The sequence below is a fragment of the Sorex araneus genome, chromosome 5, assembly GCF_027595985.1.
Source record: "Sorex araneus isolate mSorAra2 chromosome 5, mSorAra2.pri, whole genome shotgun sequence".
Taxonomy (NCBI): Eukaryota; Metazoa; Chordata; class Mammalia; order Eulipotyphla; family Soricidae; genus Sorex; species Sorex araneus.
Window position 1 is genome coordinate 208,976,551 of NC_073306.1, and position 12,078 is coordinate 208,988,628.

The 12,078-nt window shown below is 46.6% G+C and overlaps 1 protein-coding gene across 1 annotated transcript in view; it reads right to left on the reverse strand.

Annotated features, from left to right (window-relative positions):
* The window catches only part of SPARCL1 (SPARC like 1), a 50,020-nt gene that overhangs the window by 10,958 nt on the left and 26,984 nt on the right, over positions 1–12,078 (reverse strand). The window contains exons 2-8 of the mRNA XM_055137670.1: positions 11,444–11,507; positions 6,752–6,928; positions 5,384–6,373; positions 3,812–3,887; positions 2,475–2,593; positions 1,933–2,053; positions 661–797 (exon numbers count right to left, since the gene is read on the reverse strand). Of these exons, the coding sequence (XP_054993645.1) occupies positions 661–797; positions 1,933–2,053; positions 2,475–2,593; positions 3,812–3,887; positions 5,384–6,373; positions 6,752–6,928; positions 11,444–11,497 (1,674 nt within the window). The 5' untranslated portion in view covers positions 11,498–11,507. The remainder of the gene's footprint in view (positions 1–660; positions 798–1,932; positions 2,054–2,474; positions 2,594–3,811; positions 3,888–5,383; positions 6,374–6,751; positions 6,929–11,443; positions 11,508–12,078) is intronic.

Genomic DNA, 12,078 nt, shown 5'->3' on the forward strand with positions numbered 1-12,078 from the left:
GCAAGATGCATCTAATATGATAAATGCATTTTTTTCCCTGGGAAGTTCTGGAATTAATATTCTAAACTTTTAAGTCTTTATTGACATTGGGAGTAACATGTTTCCTTTATGTGATAAATCTGTCTGGCCTCTGAGAGCCGAAGAGAGGCTCCGATTTAAATCAGATGTTTGGCCTGAATTGAGGTTCACTTTGCTCAGCCAGAGCTTGCTCTATGTTTGAGTTCAAGAGTCCATCTTAGGGGGCTGGAGCGATAGCACAGAGGGGAGGGCGTTTGCCTTGCATATGGTCAACCCAGGTTCGGTTCCCATCATCCTATATGGTCCCCCGAGCACCGCCAGGAGTAATTCCTGAGTGCATGAGCCAGGAGTAACCCCTGTGCATCGCCAGGTGTGACCCAAAAAGCAAAATAAAATAAAATGAAAGAGTCCTTAAGCCACTGTCCTAGATGCATGGAAGGGGCAGTTTGATCATATCCCCGGCGTGAGGGCAATGGCGACCGATATTCCATATCCTGATAACCCATATCCCCTAAACAGACCTGGGAAAGCAAAGTGGGTTTTTGGCAAAGTGCAGACAGAGGGGACTTCCGGCTCTGCCCGGACCCCGTGCTTACTGAGGCTCTAGGGAAAGCCCCTCGTGCCGCCCTGGAGATGACTTACTTTATTTCTCTGCTTCTCGTTCAGATAGCCATTGTGTTCGGGGTTGGGCTCATACAGCTGCATGAGGATATTCTTGAGCCAGTCCCTCATCCTCAGAGGAAACTGAGCCACTTCAAAGTCCGTGCAAACAGGAATAGCTGTTCCAGGCAGAGCAAACAAACATGAATCTCTGGGTCTTACCCTGTTTCCATGGTGAGGTCACCAGCTTCCAGGTAGGGGCAGCAGTGACCACCCCGGCATCCCCACCCTGAGCTCGAACCCCAGAGGCACAGCAGGATGGCCTGGGGGAGTTTTCAAAACTACCGGCTTCCGGCTTCTGCTCAGAAAAATTTTGATGGGATCAATCTGTGGCAGAATGTGGCTATTAGGCTGTTTTTATCTTATTGAACTTTTTGGGGAGTCCAGGCCTGCTGGTGCTCAGGATTATCCGGGCTCTGTGTCCAGGGGTCATTCCCGGTGGGCTCAGGAGGGCAAGTACCTTACTCTGTTGGTACTTATGCTGTACTAACTCTCAGCACCCTAGCATAATTTAAAATTAAATTAAATTAAATTTTAACAAATTTAAGCAAAATTAAAAGTTTACATTAAAAATTAATGTAAAATTAAAAACTTTTCATTCTCATTCAAGTCTGAGAATCACATACCCTAACCAGAATTGGAATTTGGCAGGGGGTGGGGGGCATACAGAGCTATTGATTAACAAAAAAAGGTGGAAGTTTGCTTATATGGTAGTAAAAGGTAATGTTATATCATGGTGGTTTAAAGAAACAAGGATTAATTCTCCATCTGGGATATTATTTCTGATATGTGTTATTTTTGATGCACGATGGAGATTCCATCCTGTTAGAAGAATGTGTTGTTATCAAACTTCTTGGCAGAGGCTTAATGTCAGTGGGGTAAAAGATTGAACCATTTAAGAACATTCCAATGATTCATCTCAGTTGTTAAGTGAATAGTATTATTATAGTGGCTCTGAACCTGGGCTACATTTTAGAATTGTCTGGGTTACTTTTTAAATAAATAAAAAATAACAATGCCATGGAATAAAATTCTCATGTTAAATCTTTAGTTCATTTTTAGTTCAAGTCTGGGCATCTTTATTTTTTTTTTTTTTTTAGTTTCCCAGTTGGTTTTAATGTGCAGCCTTGGGTTCAAAACAACACTGGTATTGTTCTCTTGGCGTATCCGGGAAAGCTCTACATGCATCTATATTATGCAGCTATGCGTAGATCCGCCCAAAGCTTTCTCAGCATGGTTGTTCTAGAAACTTACATTTGCAAGCTCCAAAATAATCCAGTTGCAGCTGGTGCCCCCGTTTGGTCCCCTCCATCCTGCATTTGGTAGCGAACAGATGACAGGAGCTAGGGTAGGTCTGATTGTCAGTGCCACAAACCTAGGAGAAAATAGGCATGGAAAAGGTGTTGTTTACAAGGATTCACTAGGAAGATGCTCTTTGCCTTAAGCTTGCAGCCTGGCTGAATCTCAAGTGTGCCGCAGATGTGGCCATCAGACATCAGACAATGGGGCCATTGAATCAAAACTGTATCCACCCCCCAAAAGCAGTCGACCAAATTACAGCAATGGTGTTGGCAACTTAGTGCCAGAGAAACTCAGAACTGAAGTAAGTCTATGAGTCAATGTCATATTGCCTTTTTAGGGCACAGTTGAAATTCTTTAATTTTGCTACTGTTTGTTATTTTTTTTCAATATTACTTAAGAATGGACTTTTTTAAATTAAAAAACTTCAATAGCAAACCACTTGCTTTCAAATCACTATTTGGCATCCCCCGGGGACCACTCCGGAGAATACTTACTTGGTCGAGAAGTTTCGCAGGAGGGCAAGTCATGGGATCTTGGCAAACACAGTGTGGTTTCCCCTGCTGGTTAGCCTTGCACATGTGCCCTCTCTTACACTGGAAGTTCATGCACACATCTAACAGAAAAGTTTGGATAGAAACATGTAACAGCTCAATGGCGTAAGTAAACCCAAATTCATTCAGGCCGATAGTTCCAGTCTCATTAACAAGAGAGAACACTTGGGAAAACACTTGGAACCCATTGAGGGCTTGTGTTCATTTTCAGGGGAACCCTGTGGCATCAGACAGTTTGAGATGACAGTCAGATCTGCTGTGCGGTTTGAATAGAAGATTTTATTTTATTTTATTTTATTTTGCTTTTTGGGTCACACCCGGCGATGCACAGGGGTTACTCCTGGCTCTGCACTCAGGAATTACCCCTGGCGGTGCTCAGGGGACCATATGGGATGCTGGGATTAGAACCCGGGTCGGCCGCGTGCAAGGCAAACGCCCTACCCGCTGTGCTATCGCTCCAGCCCCTGAATCGAAGATTTTAAACGGGCAGACTTAGGGCCAGAGCAATCGAACAGGGGGGAGGGCGTTGGCCTTGAAAGTAGCAGACTCCCGGCTCCATCCCCAACAAATCACCCGGTCTCCTGGGCACTGCCAGGAGTAATTCCTGAGTGTAGAGCCAGGAGTGAGCCCTGGGCAGTGCCGGGTGCGGCTCCAAACAGCCCCCACCACAAATGGACAAACTCTTCTTTTCGGTCTGCTTGTCATGGTCAGCGTCTGAGGTCTACAGTGCAGTTTTGTGCTTATGGATCAGAGATTAAATAAGTCACGGACCAAAGTGTCTGTGACCGGAGGGGGGGGACATGCGGGGAGATGTCTCCAAGGACTGGAGCATGTGTATGTATGTATGTCTGTATCTCAAGCCCAGGGCTCTGGGTTGATTCCTGACTTCTCGTGGCTTCCTCCCTGCTGGGGAGGCCTCACCCACAAAGCCTCTGTGATTGGGAGCTGGACACTGATCACACATGGAAACTTCACTCGTTAGTATTTATGACTTTGAGAATAAATGAGGTGGAATAGGTTCTCAGAAGCAGAAGGAGTTAGGGACAGAGAAGTCTAGCTTTTATTGTACCACGGACACAGGGCGCTCTATTTGTAAATGCATTTTGCCTTTAGTTGTACAACAAGTGTGCTATGGGAAAACGTTCAGTGTAGGCAGCGTTTCCGGGGGGAGCCTGGGGAGCAGAGGTTCTGAATTGTCATGGAGAAGGGGCAACTGTGTTGGCTCCCTGGGGCCAACCCCTCTCCTTCCTGCTAGCGTCGCGAACACGGTGCTTACTCACCAGCGCTGTGCAGCCTCGAGTCGCCTTCACTTGAGCCTCCATCCTCAGGGGCCAAGCTCTCTGCTTTCTTGGTGGCCTTTATTACAGGAAGAGCACAAGTCAACTGCTAAGTAGAGATAGCTGTCGTACAACGCACGTGTCCCCCCCAGCTCTCGCCTGTGTCCGCCTTCATAGAGCCTTCCATAGCGGAATGACTTCAGATCTCACAAAGGCGCTAGCCACACCTGTGGGAGTGCTAACCTCCGAGGACACATGTGTTCTTTCCTCCCCCCTCCACCAGTGGGATTCAGCCCTGCATCCCTGGGCATCCCTCAGTGAATGGTGCCACAAACATTGGAACTTCCCTTTTGGAGTAGGGGAAACAGTCACAATTGCATATGATTGCGTCTGTAGTTAAGACGTGGTCGCATCAGTAATTCCTAAGAAGGTATTGGTAAAGGTTTCTTGTGCAGCTTCTAAAGTATGAGAAAACTTCCATCTAAGAATGGTCAGCCGTGAGCTGGTCCCCCCCAAAGCTGTGTCAAGTCTTCCTGGGGAGGGACTGGAGGCTTTGCTTCATATAAACACCCAAAGAGCATGTCTCTCCCTTACCTTACTCTCTTGCATTTCCTGATGGTCACGTTAGTGTGTGTTTGTGTTACAAAATGGTATGCGAAGTCTTTCTCTTAGTGTTTACAGCGAACTGTATAAACAGTGGTGGACCTCTTAGTTTAGAGGAACTTGGCTAGACAGTGATAATTTCATTTGATTATCACTGGTACTTGCAGTCGAGATCAGATCATCTGTCACCAGTCCCCCATACCTGTCCGAGTTTACCATTAGTCACTATTTTTTAATTAGCACCAGGGAATTTCAACTGCACTATCTGCGTCTCTGTGCCAGGAAAATCATGGAAATATATTGGACCTGCTCAAAAAAGAGAGTATAAAAGCTAGGAACCACTACTCCTCTCATATAAAGATCCCAGCTGACCTCCACTGTCCAAACGGGCTAATTCAAAGGAGGGTTTGCTCCATTGAAGGAGATGCCCTTTGTTTGTTTCATTCTGTTTCCTGTATCACTTTCTCACTTCTCTTTGTTGAACTTCTGTAATCTGCACTCACACGTAGGGTTGGCTTCTAGGAAAACCCAGATAAAACTAACTCTCTCAGCCAAATGATAGGGATGGAGGTAAAAATAAATAACTATGTCATATATCAGTAGACCATTCAGAGAGATATTCAAAATACACAGAGCACAGATAAAGGTCATGACATTGACATAACTTTCCAATTTGTTATAATTTAGGTTTCGACAGGTATCATTACATGTGTCATTTTCAGGTATACAACATAATGATTTTAATGCTTGTATATGTGAGAAATAGCTGCCACATGAATTCTAGTTAATATTTGACCGCTTACATAGTTACAGAAAAATGTTTTCTTGTGATGAGGACTTAAAAGATTTATTTTTAAAACCTGCAATACAGAGAGTTGTTAACGACAGTAACCCTGCCACACACACAGCTCAGCATGGCTGCTCGTAGAGCTGATTGCTGCATTGGACAAGCGTTGGTAGAAAAACTCTTACCCCGTGGTGCTGGCCAGCCTCACTACTGTTCTCCTTCTCATGTGCTCGCTCTCTTTGTTCTTCACTTTTGAGATGGTGGTAGTCGGACTGAGATCCTTCACTCTGCAGGGAGGCCTGGCTCGGGGTGGCGTCGTCCTCATTTGCACTGTGCCTGTGGCCGTCTTCTTCATCTTCTTCTTCTTCATCATCATCATCATCATTTTCATCATCATCAGCCTCATGGTTTCCGGGAATGATGTCACCCTCGTCATCCGCAGGCTCGATGGGCAACGGCTCAGAAACCGACTTTTTCTCCATCTCCTCTTCGTCGCTCATACCCTCCAGGCCAGATTTTTCCTCCTGGTTCGGCCATTCTGAATCTTGCTGGTGCTTTTTGACTTTTGATGAAGTTTCGTCTTCCGCTTCTGTGTCAGACGGATCCTCTTGGTTATCCTGCTCAGCTGCGTCCTTTTGCATCTTGCTTACTTGAGTTGGTTGCTCAGACTCTCCCGCAATGTCAGACTTGGTACTCTCCTCCCCCTGCGGGGTTCCAGGGTGCTTCTTGGGAGACTCGCTTTCCTTTTCCTGGTCGTCCTGATTCACACCAACCTCACCCGACTCTTTTTCCTCCTCCCTTTCTTCGCTGGAACTCTTCGGGCCCTGGGTTTGACTGTCTGGCTCACTTAGGTCTTGGCTCTGTTTGCTGCTCCCGTTCGAGTGAGGCTGTGGGTCACTCACAGGCTCTTCTTGGGCTTTCTCTGCATTTGTCGTGCTTTCGTGTGGGTCAGAATCTACCACAGAAGCAACATCAGGAGCCAGGAAATCGGTGTTCTCTGGGAGTTCCTTCTTCTGAGGCTCACTCTCGTCTTCTCTGAGCTCCAGGGTACCTTCCGTGGGTGCATCCTCCAGATTCTCACTGATGTCACCGTCTTTTTCCTGCAGAACCTTTGATTCAGGCTCCGGGCTGTGGCTAGGGTCCTGATCATCTGGGTTGTCACTTTCCTCCTTTGACTTTAATATTGAAGATTTTTTTCACCCATAAGAGAAAAAAATATTAGTTTTGAAACAAACTATACAGTATTTCTATATAATATTTGTAACTCACGACTCAACATTTGATATTTATTGTTATTTTTCTTCATATATTATATTTTATTTGTGATATTCTTCCCATTTTTATAGCTACAAGTTTAACTTGAATTTGGATTTGTGAAACAGTGAAACTACTATAGAAGTAAAACTCATTAATTAATTATTACAATGCTATGATTGGAGGCAATTGTATAATTATATATGAAACATTATTATTTTTTGAAGACCAAGTTGAAACGTGGTCATTTCTTTGACCATGCTTTGGAGAACTAACAAATATTGGTACAACTGTGCTACCTTATGCTTAAGATGGTCTTCTAAGGAATCTGAGGTTTCCTTTTCATTTTCTTCATCTTCACCATTTAGAATGGGAATTTCAGTGCTGGCAGGGGTCCCCAAGATTTCAGCCTGTGGGGCAGAACTCGAGGAGTCAGCAGTTGGCTCGAAGTCATCACGTAGGAACCTTGCATTTGTCTAGGAAACAGAAACAAAGCTGGTTTGTTATTCTTGACATATGGACATTAATGCTTAAAATTCTAGGCACCTTTATATTGCCATTTTTAAATAATGGGAATATATTGCATTCACATGAAGAGAAATTTGATGAAAAGATAGTCTTTAGTTTTATTATGACTGTTTACTTATTAATGCAGACATTTATGCATTATCTATAACAGTATTTTTCTAACATAAGTCCAGCATTTTTTTCTTTTCTTTTTCTTTTTTTTTGCTTTTTGGGTCACACCTGGCGATGCACAGGGATTACTCCTGGCTCTGCACTCAGGAATTACTCCTGGTGGTGCTGAGGGGACCATATGGGATGCTGGGAATTGAACCTGGGTCGGCCGTGTGCAAGGCAAGTGCCCTACCCGCTGTGCTATTGCTCCAGCCCCAGCATTCCTTTTAAAGGATAAAACAGTTATAAACTTTCATTGGCCTGTTTAGTTTTTTTTTCTTAACATTTCCTTAATTTCCCTCCTCTCACTTTTACTAAATTGTATATTTGTAGGACTTTCCTATTTCCATGTAAATTTTAGTGGTAGTGTGGCACAGTGGTAGTAAGAACCAGGCCTGCTATTTTGGCAGGTGTTCACCGTGAATGAGCACTAAAGAGCTGCCGGGCTGACCAGATGCCGACACTCAGCCGTAACTCTGGCTGGAGCTGGAGGGCATTGTCTCTGGCCATTAGGTCCTGTGATGCTGATTTCAAGTATAAAGAAAGTCATCCAGTGCAGAATTTATGTTAGATGCATTTTGTTCTCTTGCTTCTTACTATTTTTCCACTTAGGGGAATAATTCGATGTGAAAAAACTTTCCAAAAGAGAATAGAGAAAAGAGGATCGGTATAATGTGAAGGAATGAACCAGGGTTGGCCACGTGTGAGGCATGTCCTCTGGGCTGTATCTCTGGCCACTTGCTGAGAACATTTTAATGTGCAATTTAGCCATTTGAGTATATGTTCATGGAAGAAAGGTCTGTTCAGAATTTTTGTCAAATTGTTAATGGACTAATTTGCATTAAATATTTGAAAAACTTTGTTATTTAGAGCTGTTTTTATTTCCTTCTATTTTTTTTATTTCCTTCTATCTCCTTCACAGAAAAATGAAGGAAAGTTTTTCATACACGTGTCCATTCCCAAATGGAATGGACCTTCCCATTTAATATCATCTGCTGTCAAAGCGGAATTTGTTACAATTGTTGAATCTACATTGCTATATTATAAATGAAAGTCCTAAATTCAAAAAGATAAAAAGAAAAGAAAAGGGAAGAGGATTGGTGGACAGTTCCGCAAGTTGCCAGCAAGGGACACCAAGGAAGGGAACTAAGAGGAGATCCTGGCCACCCCCTCTCCCGGAGCAGGAGAAACGCCCAGAAAACACAGGGGCCCGTTTTCTCCCAGAGAGTTTCCGAAACCGAAGTTCCTGCTTGATATCACGACTGCGTCTCTATTTATAGCAACGCTCCAGAAATCTGGGTGGAATTTCCTAACCCCGTCCTTCGGGAGCAGCTGGGTGGGAGGGAAGATGATCACAAGATTTAAAATGAGTAACTTCTATGAGATGATATTTACTTTTGTAAATAATAAATATTCCCTGAACGGAGGCAGCGACCGGGCAGGTGCGCTGATAAGGCATTTGAAGCCCCTTTCACAGCCGCAGTAGCCGCCAGGATGCTGCCATGCGTTTCAGATGACAGCGAGGTCCCCGTGGGGTCCCCTGCTGCGGCAGAAGTGCTGCCTTCAGTCTTGTCACTTCAGTGGAATGCCATAATGTCCTTGGGGCGTCCCACTACTGAAACGGGATTCTGGGTTGTGTTCATAGGTTCTACTTCCCTTCTGTCTTGTTTTCCTCCCCCGCTTTGTTTAAACAACAGATTTACAATGTTGTCCATGACTATTTGTTCCAGGCATTTAATATTCCAGCACCAATCCCATCGCCACTGTCACCTGCCCTCCTCCACTGTCTCCCTTCCCCAGCCACGCCCCACGCCTGCCCCCGCCACAGGCCCACAGTCGTTTATTTTACGCTGCTTGTCACCACTAAAGGGCTGATAGAATGAATGATCAAGGGGCTGGAGTGATAGCACAGCGGGTAGGGCGTTTGCCTTGCACGCGGCCGACCGGGGTTCGATTCCCAGCATCCCATATGGTCCCCTGAGCACCGCCAGGGGTAATTCCTGAGTACAGAGCCAGGAGTGACCCCTGTGCATCGCTGAGTGTGACCCAAAAAGCAAAAAAAAAAAATGAAAGATGAAAATATACTTCAGAAAAAGGAAATTTGTGAAACTATTAGATCTCACCCTGGGGACATCAAGTTCTCGCCTGTCGTTGCTGGTTGAACCTTCTGTGTTCGTGTTTTTGTTAGTTGAGTGGAGTGTTCCTGTTGTAGAGTTTGGAGATGTCCCTCCAGAAAATCCAGAATATTTTACTGGGCATCCCAGCTGTTGGGGGCGGGAGTGTGGCTGCGGGGCTCTGGTAGGGCGGGAACTAGGCTGAGGTGGCCCTGGGAGACTCAGCCGGGACTAGGCATCCTAAGTTCTCTTTGCTAAGAACTGCTTGGTCCGGGAGTCGTATCGGTGTGGGAACTGAATCGACCGACCAGTTTGGCAGCCAGAAGCTTTGCAGAAAACAGGGACAGACTCTCAGGCGAGCCAAGGTGCGGAGTTATCAGCGTTTTGGGGGTTGTGAGGGTGCGGTCACGTACATGGAGACCACAAGGACGAACAGCACTGAAACCATGTTCTCTAAACAAGAGCAAAAACTTAAAAAATGGCCTTGAGAGGAAAGAACTGAAGGGACAGAGATAAGCAGTTGCTTTGTGCAGTCAAAGAGGCGGAGAGTGTACCGCAATAAAAACTGAGTTGGGAGATAAAGGTGGAAAGAAATTATACTTGCTGGCAGTTTTACCTTAAACCCCCAGTTCCCACAACACTGAGAAAATAATGGCAACCAAGAACTGGACACAGTGAAGGGCCATGGACAGTAATCGGAAGGGAGGCCGGAGAGACAGTCCAGGGGGTGCCCCCTGCATGCCGCTGAGCCAGGCTTGAGTCTTGGCTCCATGTCCGGCCCCTGGAGCCCTCCCAGGAGTGATCCCGGAGCACAGAGCCAGGAGTAAGCCCTGAAAACCACAGGGTGTGGCCCAAGGCCTCCTCCACAATAAACACCCCCCCTCCCTCAGGTAACTGGAGGGAAGCGGCAGCACGCCCACACCGTGGGATGCTACTCAGCGGTTATCCTGCAGGTCACGGCTGCCTGTCTGGAGTGACCCTCCCGGTGATGATTTATTGCCGTGTGAGGCAGCGGCGGGTACGTCCCACTCTGAGGAGAAGCACACGCGAGTCCTGCCTGCCCTCAGCAGGGCTGTCCGGGAAGCCCCCTGCAGGCTGGTTGGGAGCCAGCCCGCCCCCCCGCCGTGACAGACTCAGAAGTCCTCAGCCAGCATGTCGGAGGGAACCACCGGACGGTGGCCCGTTCGCTCCCGCGACCTCTGTGAGCTCTCTCAGCTAACACGATGCTTTCCCAGAGAAAGCTTTACTTCATCCGGCCGTTTGGTACTTGACACAGTCCCTGGCGGATAAAGTGATATTCAACACCCAAAGCTTTGTTGTTGTTGTTGTTGTTGCATCTTGTAGAACGTAATGGTTCTGAAATTTTTTTTTTGTTTTTTTTGCTTTTTGGGTCACACCCGGCGATGCACAGGGGTCACTCCTGGCTCTGCACTCAGAAATTACGCCTGGCGGTGTTGGGGGACCATATGGGATGCTGGGAATCGAACCCGGGTCGCCTGCGTGCAAGGCAAACGCCCTACCCGCTGTGCTATTCCTCCAGCCCCGGTTCTGAAATATTTTTTTCTAAAGGTAAGAGAGCTCAAATTTTTTGCCCCCTTGTTTTGGCACTGAAAAACATCTCCAAAGAAACAAACAAAATTTCAAAATTTCTAGCCATTTACTCTTTGCTTGAGCAAAAAAAGAAATAAATAAAACAAAATAAATAAAACACACACACAACCCCCAACAAAAAAGGACTTGTGAACTTCTGTAAAATAACACTTCCTCGGGCCAGAGAGATAGCACAGCGGTAGGGCATTTGCCTTGCACCCAGCCAACCCGGGTTCGATCCCTGGCCTCTCATATGGTCCCCCGAGCACCGCCAGGAGTAAATCCTGAGTGCAGAGCCCAGAGGAACCCCTGAGCATCGCTGGGTGTGACCCCCCAATAAAATAAAACAACACTTTCTCCAAACGGAGAATTTCTCTAGTATTGACCATTGAAATGATTCAGGAGGGAGAGCTGTAATCACCCAAGCAATGATATTTACCAGGCCTGGGAGAGAGAACAGAGGGGAGAGTGTTTGCCTTGCATGCGGCCCACATGGGATTGATCCCTGGAATCCCACCTGGTCACCCGGGGAACCACCAGGAGTGATCCCTGAGCTCGAAGCACCACCGGCCTAAAAGCAAAATAAAGCATATATAGGCAAGTACCTACCGGGACTGCGGCCACAGCTCCCAAGACGGAGAGGAAGAGCAAGAGCGTCTTCATGCTTCCCAGCCTGTGAACCAGGAGACAAGGAGCAGGTTAAGAGGACGGTCTCCTTAAGGCAGACATTGCGAGGGCCGGAGGGGCCTCATCCGTGGAACGGGGACAGGGGGCCGCTTTCCCTCTGCGGGGAGGACTTCTTGAGCTCTGGCCAGCTCTGGCGGGCAGAGCCAACCTCGAGTCACGACCGTGCTTCCTTTTATGGACGGTCTGTGGGGAGCCTGGGTATTAAGACTTGTGAGTGTCCGCCGTGAAGAGAAAAATCATCAGATAAATGTGATGTCTTGGATTCGGAAAGAAAACAAATCAAACCAAACCTCTTTGGCCTTCCCTGCTCGACAGGGGAATGAACGCGTACAGTCAAAGGACATTTTTGTCAACACAATATTGCCCGTCAGAGCAGTGTGCCTGTGACTAGAGATCTGGGATCCGCAATCTCGTGGGAGTTGGTGCGGGATCAAGGGTGGTTCCGTGGCGTCTTTGGGCTGGTAAGCACGATGTATTTTAAACTGGAATTTACAGGCTTTCAAATCCCAAACTCTAGACTGCCACAGAAACATGCAGGGTTGAAGAGTCAGCCTGTA